This window comes from Podarcis cretensis (assembly GCF_951804945.1).
Source record: "Podarcis cretensis genome assembly, chromosome: 5".
In the NCBI taxonomy this organism is placed as follows: Eukaryota; Metazoa; Chordata; class Lepidosauria; order Squamata; family Lacertidae; genus Podarcis; species Podarcis cretensis.
In genome coordinates, this window is record NC_137174.1 from 89820090 (window position 1) to 89838976 (window position 18887).

General features: G+C 45.0%; 1 protein-coding gene across 7 annotated transcripts in view; it reads left to right on the forward strand.

Annotated features, from left to right (window-relative positions):
• NAALADL2 (N-acetylated alpha-linked acidic dipeptidase like 2) overlaps positions 1–18887 on the forward strand; it is an 819134-nt gene that overhangs the window by 526802 nt on the left and 273445 nt on the right. For all 7 annotated transcript variants that reach the window (XM_079977819.1, XM_079977820.1, XM_079977821.1 and 4 more), the window contains one exon: positions 702–852. In XM_079977819.1, coding sequence (XP_079833945.1) covers positions 702–852 — 151 coding nt within the window. The remainder of the gene's footprint in view (positions 1–701; positions 853–18887) is intronic.

The window sequence follows — 18887 nt, forward strand, 5'->3', positions numbered from 1 at the left end:
GCACCCTTCACAAACTAGAGTTGCTAGTTTATTGGCGGTTTTTTGGTTTTTTTAATGTTTAGTGCTTTAAATATTTAAATGGTGTACATGTGCCCAAAGTCAAACCACAAACAATTTATGTTGTTATTTAGCTCTTCAGTAGGCTGCATAAGAACACCCCCAGTGATAATTTAGAAAGGAGTGCACTGATTTTGCGTTCAACGCTAGGATCTTAATCAATTAATTCTCTTTTGAAAATTCACTCCACATTTGTTCCAACCATCTTCCTAGCTTTAGTTGTTGTGGTTCTGTTTTTGAAATTACATTTCGCTGTCTCCACAAGATTTTTGAAAATCATCTTAAGACTAATTTACAAGGCAGTTCAAGCCTTAATAACAACAAGAACAATACTTCATTGATTAGCAATGAATTTCTTTAATCCTGCAAACCATCTCTCTGGCAGTCTGCATTCTGCCCACAAGGGAATGGGAGCCCTGAGGTGAAAAATATTCCTTACACTTGTCCCAGGGTATGGTCTGAAAGCTCATGAAGTCACCAACCTTGCTGAAGCTAAGCAGGTTTGGTTCTGGAGGGGTGACCACATGTATATCCTGCCTTGGATTCCAAGATGGAAGGAAGGTGGACTATAAATGTGAGAAGATGGTGAAGCAATGTTAACGACCTAATGCTGATGTTCTCTTTTTACTTGTGTGTCTTCCCAGCTTTCTCTACTGGAAGAGGCAGGTTTTGGAGGTGCCCTTCTTTATGTCGATCCTTGCGATTTACCAAAGACTCAGAACCTGAGCGAGAAAGCATTTATGGTGTCCTTGAACGGTGGAGGTGATCCTTCTACACCAGGATACCCAAGTATTGGTGAGTATTACACAGAGTATTTTCCCACTGCATACTGCTGTTTTGTTAAGCTGTTGTTTGAAAACTGGTGCATTAGAAACATGGGGTAATGGTGGCTCGTACACCCTGCTGCTTGCTTACCAGGAGTACCTAAATAGCTCCTCTTTGTTATGTGCACCCCAGGCTGACAGGGGCAGCCCAGCCCATTTTACCACCTGAGGCTCTTGTGCTTCTGCCACCTGAGGCAGCTGCTTTACCTTGCCTCATCTGTGGGCCGGCTCTGCAGACTCCTGAGATGTTGCTGGAAGCTGCTGCCACCACTTCTCCACCAGCAACAGAGGCAGTGGGGTGGGAAGAGGGTGCCACCCAAGGCAGCTGCCTCAGGGGCAGACCAGCCCTGTTTGGCTATTACCAAGACTGCATGATTGTGCATGCACACCTGGGAGAGAATTCTGGATGCTAATTTTAGCTGAATGGGTCTTACCTCTGGGAAGATACGCATAGGGTTTTTACTGCATGGGATGAATTTATGTAACAAAGTGAATCTTCTCCGGGGAATGAGAAAGTCCTGAAGTCCTGAATATGTACGGCTGCTCAGTGTTACCAGCTGAAACAAGTGGCTTAGAAATTCTCTCTCTGTGTCTCTCTCTGCCTCAATCTGTCTCACTTTCTAGGTGTAATAAAAATTAAAGTTTTGTTCTCCTGCAATTCAAATTAAGTGAGTCCATCTCCCACCCATGTTGTCAGAATCCTACAAAGCTTTCCTTTTGTGCAATGCCCTTTTTATCACATGTGCCTGGGAGTTTCTTGGTGGTTTGGTGAAAGAGATCACTTTGAACCTTGCGAAAACAGCAGCACCTGGAATCCAGAGTTGCCATTGCATTTAACAACATGGAAAATGCCCAGCACTGATTATCCCTGGACTCAGACTGGAGAGGCAGGTGGCCGCCTTAAAAAAAAAAAAAAAAAAAGCAGCAATCTGTGGCTAATTGGGAGGGGACAGGGAGCAAGTGACACGTCAGCTTTTTTGCAGAGAGAAAAGCGAAGTGTAGTTGATAGTGAATTATGCCAGCACCTACCACTGAGTATTGGCAGCTGGTGAATGCTCCTGTTCTGATAGAATATTGGCAAAAGCCCTGGTTGGAGAAAAGCTTCAAACTGCTGCTTCCCTTGTTCCTATTATGAGTCAAGCACCTGGATCCTCAAAATAGGGAATTATTTCACAGTAGCTTAAATTCATGCTGGGCTACATGGGCAACCAAGTTCAGAAAACTTGACCTTAGTGTGAGATCGTCTGCTGGTCTTAAGAGAGCCAGTGTGGTGTAGTGGTTAAGAGCAGTGGACTCGTAATCTGGTGAACCGGGTTCGCTTCTCCGCTCCTCCACATGCAGCTGCTGTGTGACTTTGGGCTAGTCACACTTCTCTGAAGTCTCTCAGCCTCACTCACCTCACAGAGTGTTTGTTGTGGGGAAGGAAAGGAAAAGAGATTGTGAGCTGCTTTGAGACTCCTTAAGGGGAGTGAAAGGTGGGATATCAAATCCAAACTCTTCTTGTTGTTCTTCTTCAACTGGTAGGTCAAGACCCACTTGATCCAAGGTGAGTCACAACTACCGCTGTGCAAATATATGGCAGTAGATCAAGGAATGGGTCCCCAGGTGCACGTTTGGGTTAAAGTGGGACCCAAAAAGGTTGAAGATACCTGGTCTACTTGGGTATATTGTCTTCCTGTTCCAACTTCTATTCATAGGCACTCTTGTCTGCTCAAATTTCAAGATCTATGGATTAGGGGAGCTTGATCATTCCAGTCTTCACATTTTCCTATACAAAATTCAACTTCTCTGCACCTCTTGGACTAATGTTTGGAACACAACTATATTTTAAATGTTGCAGTCCAGCTCTCAGCAGTTGAATCATATCAAACCATGTATTTATATGTGTCTCTGAATATGGATGTTTGTGCCTGGCAGTTCCAGACTGCCCTCAGATTTTGCATTTAGTGTGGGGGCATCAGGATTGTGGCACTCTTTACATTGTGAAATCAAATTGGGATTATCTGTCCTGAGTTTCAGTATGTTTAATGGCAATGGCACCCACCTGAGAGGTGCCAAAACTGAGTTCCGGTGTGTTCCAGCTAGGTATAGGCATGTAAGTGTGTGTGACATGTTCCTCTGTATCACACCTCTCCTCTCTTGAGCTCAAGGCAGGATTACATGGCTAGGCTGAGAGCTGGTGGTTGGCCAAAGGTCACCCTGTCAGTGTTTGAAAAGGAAAAGGTTCTGACCTCCTTTGACTTCTTCACCTGGTCCTCGGACCTTAGCTGGCACAGAAGAGTCCTTGAGAAAGAGTATCTTTGCAGAATGCTGCTTTTATTCTTAAAAAAGTATTTTCCAACCACGACCAATAGCTTTTATACACCACAAACTCAGCCAGTTTTCAACCAACCCACACTAACATTGACCACTCTATATATACAGGTACAATTAGGTGAAAGGTTGCATGAGTCATTGTAGGCCGCTGACTCATGCTGACTTAGTGCTTTTAGCATTAAAGAAACAGCGGCCAATTTTTAGCCGTGACACACCCCAGGGAATTTCGTGGATTAACAGGGAATTGAATTTGGGTCTGTCCATCTGTTCCCAGCCAGCCACCCCACCCTGCTGGTCCTAGTCCAGCACTCAAACCAATACACCATGCCCAGATTAATGAAAAAATTATAATACAACAGGAGAGGGATACGGGTGGTGCTGTGGGTTAAACCACAGAGCCTAGGACTTGCCAATCAGAAGGTCGGTGGTTCACATCCCCACGACGGGGTGAGCTCCCGTTGCTCGATCCCAGCTCCTGCCAACCTAGCAGTTCGAAAGCATGTCAAATTGCAAGTAGATAAATAGGTACTGCTCCGACGGGAAGGTAAACAGCATTTCCATGCACTGTTCTGGTTCACCAGAAGTGGCTTAGTCATGCTGGCCACATGACCCGGAAGCTGTACACCGGCTCCCTCGGCCAATAAAGCGAGATGAATGCCGCAACCCCAGAGTCAGCCACGACTAGACCTAATGGTCAGGGGTCCTTTACCTATAATGCAACAGAATCACAGGCCAAAAAAAAAGTGTTGAAGTTAATGCAGACCAGAGGTAGGTTCATCCATCTGTATTTCTAACCCTTGAGACTTTGTCCCCATCCCTGCTATGTGAGCTGGTTTGAGACTCAAGGTACCTGTTACACAGTGGGATGTGTTTCACCGTCTTGCTCTTTTCTCAATGTTTTCCTCTAACTGTTTGTTGGCAGCGGCAGGGGGAGGGAGGGACCATTACGAACCCCACTGTGAAATTGTCACAAGCTTCCATCAAGCATATTTGGTGTGGTTACTTGTCCAGACACCGGAGATCTGACTTGAATTGGCACTAAATCAGCCAAAGCAACAATGCTGTAACACTGCATGACTGGAATGGCAAAGAAAGATGTGTGTGTGTTGAGGGGGAAGGGGGAAGGACCGTCAAGAGAAATATTTGCCTCCTCGTCATCGAAGGGTGTTAGCTATTCACAGCATGAAATGCTATGACATCTCAGTGGGAAGGCATTGAGCAATTTCTCGGCATCTCAGCCTACCTGACCTGGTGTTCTTAAGCACTGCCCTGGGGAGTGACAGAAGTAAATGTAGCAGCCTCCAGCTTTTACTCTTGTTCATTTCACGAGGAACGTTTGAAGAATGGCTTGCTGTTTATCTGTTCACTTGACCTCACAACGTTTTATGTAGCCACCATGAAAAGTAAAGTTAATTGAAATGGCTACACCACCTCTAGGGCTAAGGAGCTAAGGGTCTAGACGGTATGCACTGATTTTTTTGATGGATGCAGTAAATGCTCTTTGGGGTGGGTGGGTGCATTGTATACAACCAGAGATTTTGCAGGAGGGAAAACTGCATAGGCATGTGTGTTTGTTGGTGTGTGCATGTGTGTGTGTGTGCGCGCGTGCGTGTGTGTGTGCGTAGTGTGTGTGTGTATTAATGAAATGGATGGTTTATGTTAAGCCTTTAACATTGTTTGCACATCTTTACACGTCTGTAATCCTGCCAACCTAGCAGTTCGAAAGCATGTCAAAGTGCAAGTAGATAAATAGGTACCGCTCCAGCGGGAATGTAAACGGCGTTTCCGTGCGCTGCTCTGGTTCGCCAGAAGCGGCTTAGTCATGCTGGCCACATGACCCGGAAGCTGTACGCCGGCTCCCTCGGCCAATAAAGCGAGATGAGCGCCGCAACCCCAGAGTCGGTCATGACTGGACCTAATGGTCAGGGGTCCCTTTACCTTTACCTACAAGTCTGTAAATATGAGCTCTTGCCTCTTAAAGTCAGTCTTTTTTTCACCCCATCTAGAAACACAGCAGGGAATTCTTTTTTGCCTTCCTGGCTGCTTGTTAAAAGTTTGTCACAAGAACAGTGCAGATCACTGCTCATCGGATGCATTTATCCTTTATTTCTTGTATTTATATTCCACCTACCTATGCAGTATGTTGCCAATGGAGGTTTAGTGGCGTTCGTCCCTCAGTGAAGGCTGCCGGAATAAAAACAGAAGGGAAAAAATGCCAAATCTGTTTGTATTCTTAATAAAAGGGTGGACTGATCAGGATTCAGCTACAGTGGTACTTCAGGATGCGAACGGGATGTGTTCCGGAGCCCTGTTCGCATCCCGAATGGAACGTAAGACACGACGGCGTGTCTGCGCGTGTGTGGGTCGTGTTTTGCTGCTTCTGCACAGGCGCGTGATGTCATTTTGAGTGTCTGCACATGCGCGAATGGTGAAGCCCGGAAGTAATGCACTTCTGGGAGCGCAACCTGAAAGCATTCAACCTGAAGCACATTCAACCCGAGGTATGACTGTACAGGGAAATGCAGAACAAATAAACACTCATATGCTTATTGTGGGTTGCCCATGGCCATTGGGAGAAAGGGATGGTGGGTTAGATGGGCCTCTGGTCTGATCCAATTGAGTTCTTCTTATGTACATCCCTGGCCCTGTACGAATTACTTATGGTAGGGTTGCCATATCCTGGACACACCCAGAATACTGTAGTTGGAAGCAGTGTCTGGTTGGAAATCAATAAAATGTCTGTGGAAATCTGGACATATGGGAAGCCATGTCGGCAGTGTCGGTTCTGCCAATTTTCAAAAAAAAAAAGAAAAAAACTCAGCAATTTTGCTTTTGTGTCCGGATTTTCACGTTTTGAAATATGGCAACCCTACCACACGGAAGCTCAGTTTTTGCTGAAATCCCACAGTTCTTTCTAATGAGCAAACTTGCCTTTAAATGTGTCAGGGACAGGGCAGAGGAGGAATGGTGGAGACCGCCTCCCCAGCCTGACCCTCTCAGGGAGGAGGAAGAGGACGACAGTATAGATTTACACCAGGGGTTTGAGGGAGGTCGCAACTCAGAGGCACATGAGGGGGAAAGTTGGGAAATCATGGGAAAGCCAGAGCAACACCTGTTAGAAAGCATTCCAGACTCCCCCTCCACCTCCCAGAACCTGGGGTGCCTTGAAAGTAGGAGAGCAAAGAGCTCAAAGACAGAGGGCAGGTAGCAGCACCCGTAGAAGTGATGAATGAGGAAGTGGAAGAGACCAGGGTGGGTGGGTGTGGAGATTCACTCAGGACAATGCCATTATCCAAGAGGCTGGGTTCTATAGCCTCTCTCTGAAATTACTGAATAAAAAAGGACATTAAGAATCCTTCCCTTTATAGTCTGCCAGCCTCCTGATAAAATGCTTGGTTTAGGGAAACACTACGACTAAGATTTGATACAGGGATCAGCCCACTGCCTCCTGTTTGAGAAATGTTGCTAGACTGAAAGGAACATAGGAAACTTCCTTTTACTGTGTCAGACCATTGGTTCATCTATAGCTCAGTATCATCTTTACCACACCCACCAGTGTGACATGCAGCCCCCAGAAGGTGGCCTTTGGGGGAATGCATACTTTGGACTGAAAAGGGTTCCCGAACCCTAGTGTATGGGATGAGGAGGGAGAAAAGATGAGGCCCAGAAGGGAAAATGGCTGGCTATGAGGCCTTCTTCAGACTCAGCAATGCAGTAGAGACCCTCCAAGTGTCCCTATTTTCTAGATTTATAAAAACCATCCCGGTTTCTGATTTGATCCCAGAATGTCCCGCTTGTTGTTAGGATGTCTCTATTTTCATCAGAGAAAGGTTGGAGGGTTTGGAGTTATCTGACTCCAGAGCCATCTGTACAGGGAAGATTTTTAATGTTTAATGTTTTTATATATGTTGGAAGCTGCCCAGAGTGGGAATAATAATAATAATAATAATAATAATAATAATAATAATAATAATAGGATGTCCCTATTTTCACTGGAGAAATGTTGGAGGGTGCTGTAATGGTTATAAGGGGTTACTTGTGCGTAAGTTGCCGTTACTTTCGGCTAGATTGCCTGGCTAACCATGCCTCGGCTGACAGCCCTTCACTCTGTGGCTGTTCAGTCGCTTGCAGAATCCGTCAGTGGGCGTTTCTTGAACCTCTTCCAGCATAGAAGTTGTTTGACGCCAAGTCTCTGCCTACTCTCCCTGCGCGGAACTCTTCTGCGCAAGGAAGGAGTGGGCAGAGGCGTGCCTGTGCTCTCTCCACTAGTTTCGGGTGAAGAGTCTTGGAGACCCCTCTCCGAATCCTCCATCTCCCTCCCTTCTCTACTGGTGTTGCGCTGAATTCCTTCCCCTCTGCTGGTCCCCTCTCCTGCATCGCTCGGGAGCCTTGCCTCCACCTCTCGCTCCGATGTCAGTTCCCTGACAGGTGTGGAATAATAAGGAAGGGGGGCCCCATTCAAGGTCCAAGAGTGGCCCATCTGAATAATGATAGGAAGATCAGTAGGGTGAGTCTTTTCTATGCGGGTTTTTCTTGCCTGCACTGCTTTCAGTCACTTGGGCTGTTGTTGGCAAGGAACTGTTCAGTTTTATCCGAGTGCTGTAATTCAGAGGATTCTCCTAAGCTGAAATCTCTCATCTCATATATAAAAAAATAACTTAGTAAATGAAGATATGGAGAAAAGCTATTTACCAGGCTTCCTGTGTAAATAGCAAGACATCACTACTACAAGGAGTAAGAACCCCATTCCTGAGATAAGCCACTCGGTAATGGGATTTCTATCTCTGCCATTGGGTGGAGGGAGCGAAACAAACAAACAAAATATCATAAGGAAGTGCTGAGAAAGCATCAACGCTGAGATGGCTGCTATCTGTTTCTGAAATGCTGAAATACAACAGCTTAGTTCAGTAAATACCTTACGCTCTTGACAGAAGTTTCTAGAGAAATGCCCTTCTAAAAAATTAATCGGGCAAGTTATAGCAGTAGCAAACCCATGCTTTATATACGTGTTACTCTATGACAGCATGCATTGCACTGAGCTGTCACATCATTTATTTGAGAACCACAGCTTGTTGGCTTACATTATGATGTCCCAAACATTGTGTGTGTGTGTGTGTGTGTGTGTGTGTGTGTGTGTGTGTTTTACACACAACTTTTGTAGTACGGTGGTTAGAGTGTAAGACTAGGAGCTAGGAAACCAGGATTGAAATCTCCAAGCTCATTTGGTGACCTTGGGCCAGCCACTGTCTCTGAACCTAAGCTTTCTCACAGGGTTTCTTGTGGGGATTAAAGGAGGAGTTGAAGAACCATCTATGCCACCTTGAGCTCCTTTGAAAAGAAGGTGGGATATAGAATCTCAACTAAAGCATCCATGGCAGTTGGTCATCCAACCTCTGCATAAAAACCACCAAGGAAGGAGAGTCCATCACCTCTCATGGGAGACCGTTCTACTGCTGAACAGCTCTTACCTTCAGAAAGCTCTTCCTGGTGCTCCTTTCTTGTTACTTGAAGCCATTGGTCCAGGTCCTACCATCTGGAGCAGGAGAAAACAAGCTTGCTCCATCTTCCAGGTGACAGTCCTTCAGGTATTTGAAGGTGGCTATCATATGTTCTCTCAGTCTTCTTGTCCCCAGGGTAAACATACCCAACTCCTCATAAGGCTTGGTTTCCACACCCTTGATCATCTGGTCACCCTCCTCTGCATATATGGATGGATGGATGAATATATATTTTCATCAAGTCACACACTGTTCTCTCTCTCTCTCTCTCTCTCTCTCTCTCTTTCTCTCTCTCTCTCTCCTGTTTGTTTCCTTTTTTCAAAAAACAAGAATTTGGGGCAAAAACAGCCAGCTTGGTGAAACTGTAGCAAAAGCCAGCAGAACGCTCAAGAAGGATTCATGAAAAGCCCTTGACACTTACTGCTTTAGTAGTGTGGCATTGTTTAATTGAGCATAGTCAATTATTCTGCAGTATTTACAGAGGATCATTTAGAATATGCATAAGCACACAGACTGTGATTGAAATTTATGCCAATTTATTTGTAGTGAGAACAAGAATCCCATACTCTTAGTTGGCTGTTGTTTTTTAATCTGAGGTTTCTTCTTGCCTTCCTCTGCTTCTCTGATATTTCATTCCCTTGGAGACATGGAGCTGAACAGGCAAAAATATCTGGAAAAATCTGCATTGTCTAGTAGTTTCAATCACGCATATGCATCGTGGCATAAGGTGTTTCCTTGTAAATCATCTCAACTTTCACAAGATTTCTATAGCCCTTACTTGTATGGTCCTTCAAAGAGATATATAGCATAGAACTTGGAATTTAAATAGCCACATAATTTCCACCCACCCTCCTTGCATATTTGTCTTTGCAGCTGTGAGAGCAATCTGGTAAAAAACCCTCTGGTTTTGGTTTGTTTTTGTTCCTTATTTATATTGAATCCTTTCATAACAAACTCTCAAAACCATTTCATATACATAGCTGCAGAGATGACTCTCCCAGTATATGTGATCAAAATGGAAGTAATAGTATTTGCATGTTGTTAAAATGATGAGATTCCACTTCCTGCACTGCTTAGCCATAGAGCAGGCGCATAATCGAAACACAGCAGTGAGGAATTTCTGCAAGTAGGACAGGATAGAAACAGAAGGAGGAAAAGGCAAGCTTTGCACCTTAGAAAAATGTGTGGTGCTTTCAAGTGCTGCTTGTCAATGATTATGTGCAAGTGAAACAAAAGCAGGGTGGGATTAGTGTATTTAGACCACATCTACTCAAAATATATGCAAGTGTTATGCCCACCAAAAAAGTTTTCTGCGTAACATTTGACCCAGCTAGAACCTTAAACCTTGTCATGCTGAAATTTCCCCTGGTCTTCAGGCAGAAAGGTTCTGGTGTTATTGCTGAGGAAACTCAGTGCCAGTATTCTGTTTGGTCTTTGGAGAAGAAGAGGAGCTATGTCTTATGTAGATCAGAAGACCAGGTTAAGGACAGGAGCTTCAGCAGTCAAATAGCAGCAGCTCCTCTTTAATTTTGGCAACAGGTGCCTGCAGATTGACAGCTTGCAACATTTCTGTTTTATGGCCAATGTGATCATTACGGCTGCAGCACAAAGCTGCTTTTAATCGTATCACAAGTGGCCTTTGTTTACCACATAGGGAGATGTGCATCCATAATGGTTTGCCTCCCAGGGCAGCAGAACAAATTCCACAGTGATTTGCACACATAGTGTGGGCTGGGTTGGGGGCTCTGTGTTGGAAACCAATTCCCCAGCTGTACTTTTGTTGGGCTTCTGTCAATCAGCTTCCTCCACCTTTCCATGCCCTCCCTCGCCTACCCTCCAGACACCCATACTATATTTTCTCATTTTACCTGTCTAAAACCCAATTAAACTGATATCCCCCCTGAGCTTCCACCGGCCTGCATGAAGCAATGAGATATCAGTGCCATTCATGCATGAGGGAAAATAACACTCCAAAAAGTAAAAAAAAAAAAAAAATGATGGAAGGGGAGGGGCATGGAACACAGCAGGGGGAGGGGAAAGCAAAGCACATCTGCTTGTTCTTTTCTGATTCTTTCTTTCCTATAGCATTCTGTTTGGTTTCTTTAGTTCATGCAAAGTTGACGCCTGAAAGTCAAATAGATTTTGTTCATGCTTCTCTATGTGTGCTTTTGAGGGGGATTATAAGAATTGCCTGGAACCAGGCTGTTGTTCACCCCCCTTCCCTTCCTCCCATCTCAAGTCTAGAAATTACAAGCTGATCATCTTTGTTATTAGAGCGCTTGCTTATTAATGCTGTGTAATGAGCTAATCAGGGGAGACTTTTTTTTCCTTTTGTGATGAAGATCAGGACTGAGGGTGGTTGGGAGGGAGCTGGTGATTTGGCTTAGAAGATCAGGCTCATGCTGGGAAATCCTGCTGGGAGTCATGGAAGAAGACGCCCAACATTTTTAGGGGGAAATGTGGGGCACCATCCTGGCGAACCCATCACTCACCCCCCTCACTGCTGCTGACCTCTTCCTCGCTCACCACAGCAACCCACTCACTCACTTGCCTCCTCTCTCCCCCTCTTACCTTTGTCTGCTGCCTTCGCCTCCTGCTCCACAGCCTTGGGAATTGCTACATGGTCCAGAGTGACCTGGGGAAGGTCGTCCCAGCCTGTGCAGCCTCAGTAGATGCCATGTGGCCCAAAGTGGCCTGCTGGAACCTAAAATCTCTTGTCTTTTGGTCCTGTGCCAGAGCACAGGAGCGAAAGTGGGGCATCCAAGATCGAGATCAGAAGCAGGGGTGGCTCAATCCTAGATTGTTGTTGTTGTTTAGTCGTTTAGTCATGTCCGACTCTTTGTGACCCCATGGACCAGAGCACGCCAGGCACTCGTGTCTTCCACTGCCTCCCGTAGTTTGGTCAAACTCATGTTCATATCTTCAAGAACACTATCCAACCATCTAGTCCTCTGTCGTCCCCTTCTCCTTGTGCCCTCCATCTTTCCCAACATCAGGGTCTTTTCCAGGGAGTCTTCTCTTCTCATGAGGTGGCCAAAGTATTGGAGTCTCAGCTTCAGGATCTGTCCTTCCAGTGAGCACTCAGGGCTGATTTCCTTCAGAATGGAGAGGTTTGATCCTCCAGCACCATAATTCAAAAGTATCAATTCTTCGGCGATCAGCCTTCTTAATGGTCCAGCTCTCACTTCCTTACATCACTACTGGGAAAACCATAGCTTTAACTATAAGGACCTTTGTCCTAGATATCTTGGTGGAATCAGGACACTTGAGGGGTATGCTAGTTCACTAAATAACAGGAAGCAATGGGTAGGAATAAATGGCATGAAAAGGAGATGAGATAGATTCATGGAGGCAGTGTGCAACATACATAAGAATGTCAGGACATCAGAAGAGCCTACTGCATCAGGCCAATGGTCCATCTACTCCAGCATCCTCACAGTGGATTCTTGTAGGAACCCACAAGCAGGATTCAAGCCCAAGAGCACTCTTCCCCTCCTGTGGTTGCCAGCAACTGCTATTCAGAAGCATTGCTGACTCCAGCTGTGGAGGCAGAGCATAGCCGTCATGACTAGTAGCCATTGATAGCCCTCTCCTCCATGGATTTGTCTAACCCTCTTTTAAAGCCATCTAGGTAGGAGGCTGGATGCGGGTGGCGCTGTGGGTTAAACCACAGAGCCTAGGGCTTGCCAATTAGAAGGTCGGCAGTTCAAATCCCCGTGACAGGGTGAGCTCCCGTTGCTCGGTCCCTGCTCCTGCCAACCTAGCAGTTCGGAAGCACGTCAAATTGCAAGTAGATAAATAGGTACCGCTCTGGCGGGAAGGTAAATGGCATTTCTGTGCGCTCCTTTGGTTCGCCAGAAGCGGCTTAGTCATGCTGGCCACATGACATGGAAGCTGTACGCCGGCTCCCTCGGCCAATAAAGCGAGATGAGCGCCGCAACCCCAGAGTCGGTCAAGACTGGACCTAATGTTCAGGGGTCCCTTTACCTTTACCTTAGGTAGGAGGCTAACACTGCCTCCTGGGGGAGTGAGATGAACTATGCACTGCATGAAGGAGTACTTATCTGTCAATCTCCCAACATTCAGTTGCAATGGATGTCAGTAAGGTGTGGCATCAGGAGAGAGGTAGAAAAACTTTGTTCTATCCACTTTCTCCATGCCATGCTTAATTTTATAAACTTGTACAATGTCATCTCTTACTCAGCTTTTCTCTAAACTGAAAAGCTCCAAATGCTGTAACCTTTTTTGCAGGGGTATACAGAGGGGGGTAGTATCCAGAGGTGCCCAGCCCCACTGTTCCAAGACCCATCACTGCTATTTGTCACCTTGCCATTGATGCAGCCAACTGGCTGATTGCCCACCCATGGTGATGGTGAGGGTGGTAGTGGCTGTCACCTGCAAACTCTCTGCTGACTTTATTATTCAGGTCCAGTCCCTAATGAGGCAATGGGGAGTTGGGGAATGTGTGAGCAGCCCAGAGGCCCCTGATCAGCATTGCTGCTGGTCTGCTCCATCCAGTGCTTGTCACAAGACTAGAATATAAACAGCACTGGTCAGGGGCAGCATGGCTTAACTTGCTTGAAGAATCAGCGAGGTGGAAAGACGGACACAGAATATGAAAAAAGGAAGTCAGAATGCATGCGTTGCCTTGCATAGAGTGAACAGGAGAACAGATTCTTCTTTGGGCATGCAGAATGATGATCTCACGTGCAAGGCTGCCAGAGTGGTCTGTTAATGGGAGATTAGGGAACTGTAGACCCTTGCAGATTCCGGAAGCTATTGTGATTATTATTATTATTATTATTATTATTATTATTATTATTAAGCCAAGGCTGGTGTGAGTCCTCAAAAAGGGCCATTTCTGGAGCATGACAGTGGTAGAAGAAGGAACAACTTAGGCTGAATCCTAAACATATTCAGCTCAATCCAGCATAGAATACTATTTTAAGGTCTTCTTTTCCCTCTGTTGCTGGACAGTGCTTGGACCTGGGTTAACTTTATGATGACTTAATAGATACTGGCTTTCTTTATGCCACCTTGCTGTGCTCAGGATTGCTGCCTAAGTGGATCAAATCAGGATGTGCTGGGGATTCCTTTATTTGGTAGAAAGATAAAGGTAGAAAGATAAAGGCATGTCCTGGAGGTCTCATGTGGGCATGCATATAAATACAGTCGTACCTTGGTTGATGAATGCCTTGCGACTTGAACGTTTCGGCTCCCGAACGCCGCAAACCCGGAAGTGAGTGTTCCAGTTTGCGAATGTTCTTTTGAACTCAAAGTCCAACATGGCTTATGCAGCTTCCGATTGGCTGCTGGACCTTCCTGCGGTCAATTGGAAGCCACTCCTTGGTCTCCGAATGTTTTGGAAGAACGGCCTTCCAGAAAGGATTCCAATCAACTTCCAAGGTATCACTGTGGTGAGGATTTCTCTCATTGATCAATGTAAACCAAGATTGGCAGATACAAACTGTAACCTTGCAGTGCTTAGGCTTAAGTTTCTGCTTTGCACACTGTCCCAGGCATTTTTGGAGACGAGATGCTTGGGGTATATTTTAAATGACAACAAGGCTGTGCTCCGTAGCAAATTCATCAGAGCTGGTGTTTATGAGAGGCAAATGCTGGGAGCTTGCAAAGCCTGCCCACCTGCAAGCTTCCCAAAATTTATTCTCCTGGCTCCGCAGGTGAATCTGAGAGCAGCTTTAGGAAGCTCACCCACCTCTAGCAAACATCCAACACTCTCGCTGTAACTGCAGATAAAGTTTTGAAACAGCTGATGTGTGGATTCTCCCTGTAAATTATATAGTATCTTTATGTCCTTCCGTTTTTAATCTTTCGTTCTGTGTTTTTTTTCTTTTTTCTTTTTTTCAAAAAAACTGACTTGTGATAAAGTTCAGTATCTGGTTTAACCTGATATGGAATTGTGTACATCCCGAGGCATGTAGTGCTAGGAGGCTGGGACTGCACACCGCGGCTCTGAAAAGCTGCCACGCGAACACCTGCGTATGCACCTGCATCCAAATCAGCAGGCAGCGTTTGGAAGCAAGCGCCGCAAAGTCAGATGGCTGATTGTTTAAGCAATTAAAGGTGTAATTAGGTTTATAATTGAACTTTTGCCTGGCGTGTATTCTGAATCTGGCAAACAAGGATAAACCCACCAGTATTTAGCCCAGCTTGATATCTGTTCAAGCTCATTGCTAGCCAGGCTTAGCGGGTATATGCATTTGGTTAGTGGGGGTAGGGGGATAAGCCTCAGGTTTTATTTATATGCAGGCACACATTTTGTGGTCCCACCATCTTAGGCTTTTCATAGCAATGAAGACTTCTTGGCAGCTATTTTTACCTTGCTACTTATATTGCTATTTTGCCTGCTACAATCGCAACTGTTTCCCTCTCCCTTCTCCTCCTTATTTGGATAAGTTATTATTAAAATGGATTCCTTTTGCAAGTCTCTCTGTAAGTGTTATTCCAAAACCGCCAGTGCTTTCTACAGTTCGTTTCCAATGTATTTCCAATATTTACTCCAGTTTTTTTGAAATTTCTGTTCATCTTGATCTCGTATTCTATCTGTTAATCTAGCAAGTTCGGCATAATTTACCATTTTAACCTGCCAGTCACTTATACTAGGTATAATTTCCGTTTTCCAGTTTTGCGCCAACATAATTCTTGTGGCTGTGGTGGCATAGAGGAATAGCATTTTGTCCTCTTTTTTGATTTCTTTACCTGGCATTGCCAGCAGAAAGGCTTCCACAATATTCTAATTTTCTGAGTTTCACCTGTATTTGCTTTTCCTGTGTAGCATCCAGGCTAACCACCCATTAAGGTGGCTCTCTCCAGGTCCTCAATTTCTGCTTGCTTTGGGGTTCTATTTCTGCTCTAAAGGTGTCCATGTTAACTTGTATACGAGTAAGGCACCTGACATCATTATATAGGAAGGTGCCTTATCTTGAGTAAGATCTTTTGTCTGTCTAGTCAAGTCATATCTACACTGCCTGGCCATGATCCCTTGGGGGTTTAGACAGATGTTTCTCCCAACTCTGCCTGGAGATGCCAGGCATCAAACCTGGGACATTCTGCATGCAAAGCAGATAGTCTGTGACTGAGTCGCTGCCTTGCCCACCATCCCTTGGTACCAGAGTTTTATTGACCCTTGAAGTATGAGCACCAGAACCTTCCCATATTCAGAAATGGGCACCTGACCAAAACGACTGATGGATGGTCTAATAATATTATGATTTTAGAATACCTAACTGTGAAGATACATAGAATGAAAGGGTTTAAAGTCAGTGAGAAAGAGGAGGATTGGTTTGAGAAGATATTGAGTTATTTGAGTAGGTTTGAACAATTTGGGGCAATTGAAATGTTAAAAGTTAAATAAACCTTGTGGAAGAAGGAGTGTTAAGGTATATAGAAGTGTACATGTGGTTAATTTGAATATGTTATTATTGAATATTGTATACCCAATGTATCAGCCGCCTGGGGGGTTTCACTGTGTTTTGGTGGTTGGTAAAAAAAATAAAATTTAAAAAACAAACAAAAAACAACAACAAATGACTGATGGTCAAGAGGGTGGGAGGGAGAGAGAGGCGTCATTCAAAATCTTTACTCTCTGAATTTTGCAATGTAGTTCTCCTGCTAAGCAATGTGTACAGAAATGCATATACTTAAGAAAAAATGCATTTTTGTTGTTTAGTCGTCTTAGTCATGTTCGACTCTCCATGACCCCATGAACCAGAGCATGCCTTGGAAACTCTCACTTTCTTTTCAAAGCTTCTCCTTTTTTATGTCCATGGAGTTTTCTTGGCAAGATACTGGAGTGGTTTGCCAGTTCCTTCTCCAGGTGGATCACATTTAGTCTAAACTCTCGGCTATGACCTGTCTGTCTTGGGTGGCCCTGCACAGCATAGCTCATAGCTTCTCTGAGTTATTCAAGCCCCTTCACCACGACAAGGCAGTGGGAAATTGCATATATGTGTGTGTGTGTGTGTGTGTGTATTAGACAAACTTGCATGTAAAATGGTGTATATTAGCTGCAGAAATACATACATTAGGAGAAATTCACACTAAAGAGTTTTCATGAGGACTTTCCCCCTCTTAAATCACAAACTGATGCAGAAATCTGGAGAACCGAACATATGGTTGGGGGGGGGGAGGAAATTGAAATTGACCAATTCATCCAACCCTCCTAAAGGGCCTTCCAAGATCTGGATCTGGCATTATTGAATGGTGCAGTAAGCACCAGTACCTTTAGCATGGAAGTCGTGTCAATTGTTGCTCCCCTTCTGGCAATGAAAACCCTGGGCTGTTCTTCTGCACCTATTCTGTGGGAGAGATGTTGGCATGTCACCCACTGCTTCACAGTGGAATGGGCACGATCACCATTCAGTTTATTTTGTTTACTGCAAAAGTATCGCCTCTATCCTAAAGCTGGATGAGAAGGGCAGTGTGGAGAAATGGAAGCTTGTTTGGTCTTGGCACAGAGCAACATCTCAGGGTTGATTGAGTGAATCATACAGATCGCTTTCCCTGTGGCAGTCCCATTCGAGTAAGTGACCTGTTTCTCACCAGCTGGCACCGCCGCTTCTGTGACTGCAGCTACTTTTTATATATCTTCACAAAGTGCTGACAGCTACAATTGCCACTGAATGGTGTCCTAAGTAGAATTTGAAGTGAATCTGGAAGGTCTGCTCAGGAAGAGCTTCCAGGGACGGAACCTGAAAAAGATTACTGAAATTTCCTGCCAGAGGGAGGGAAGGAGTATCTGCAGTGTCTGAACACAGAGCATATGAATGAAGAGATCCCCACACCCCAGTTATCATTTTTTTTACTGCACATTCATAATGATTTGTGTTCCCAGTGGTATCAGGGCAGTTATACATGATCCTGCTTTCGATACCGTTGGCTTCTCCAAATGTCCTGTAGCTTCCTGCTGATGTCCTGTCACTTTTAAAGGCACAAATGTTTTGGTTTCTGTTAAGGATTAGATTTATTGCTCAGATAAATCCTGGCGTCCAGCCCGCTTCGGCTGCGCTTCGGACTTCAAAGGCCACATTCCAAAGGCTCTGAGCAAACAGCAGAGTTTCAGCAGCGGCAAGAGAAAACTGCAAAAGCTTCTTTGCTTTCTTCAGTGTGCTAAAATAAAGTCCAGACAGGATCTTAGCAGCTAAAAGCAGTTTTATTTACAGCAGACTATCCATTATCTATCACAGCAAACAGCATCGTGAAAACACGTCCTCTCTCCTCAAAAGCGAAAGTAGAGAAAAAAGAACAAAGGCTGGAGACTCTCGGATATGACGAAAACTCCCCCCTCCCAACAGTAGGCGGTGCGTACACTCTGAGCTGTTTAACCCTGTAAGCTCAGGTTCTCCTCACAGTTTCTTTTTTCCTACTGCTTTGGCTGTGCCATAGTTGCAAGAGCATTCCCTCCCCATGGTAAGAAGCCAATGATGTTTGGAAAGTGTCACAGAACAACTGATAAAGTGAAAAGGCATATGGATGGTCCAGTATAAATGTACCACTAATGCACTACAGATGGTGACAGCAGTCATGAAATTAAAAGACACCTGCATCTTGGGAGAAAAGCGATGACAAACCTAGATAGCATCTTAAAAAGCAGAGACATCACCTTGCGGACAAAGGTCCATATAATTAAAGCTATGGTTTTCCCAGTAGTGATGTATGGAAGTGAAAGCTGGACCATAAAGAAGGCTGATCGCCGAAGAATTGATGCTTTTGAATTATGGTCCTGGAGGAAACTCTTGAGAGTCCCATGGACTGCAAGAAGATCAAACCTATCCATTCTGAAGGAAATCAGCCCTAAGTGCTCACTGGAAGGACAGATCTTGAAGCTGAGGCTCCAGTACCTTGGGCACCTCGTGAGAAGAGAAGACTCCCTGGAAAAGACCCTGATGTTGGGAAAGATGGAGGGCACAAGGAGAAGAGGACGACAGAGAATGAGTTGGTAGGACAGTGTTCTTGAAGATATGAACATGAGTTTGACCAAACTGCGGGAGGCAGTGGAAGACAGGAGTGCCTGGCGTGCTCTGGTCCATGGCGTCATAAAGAGTCGGACACGACTAAATGACTAAACAACAATAAATGCAATATTATTGCATCAACAACATTTTACAGAATGAAAAAATAACAACATCCCCTCACTAGTCTCCACCACTGCTGGAAAAGTGGCTCTGGGAAC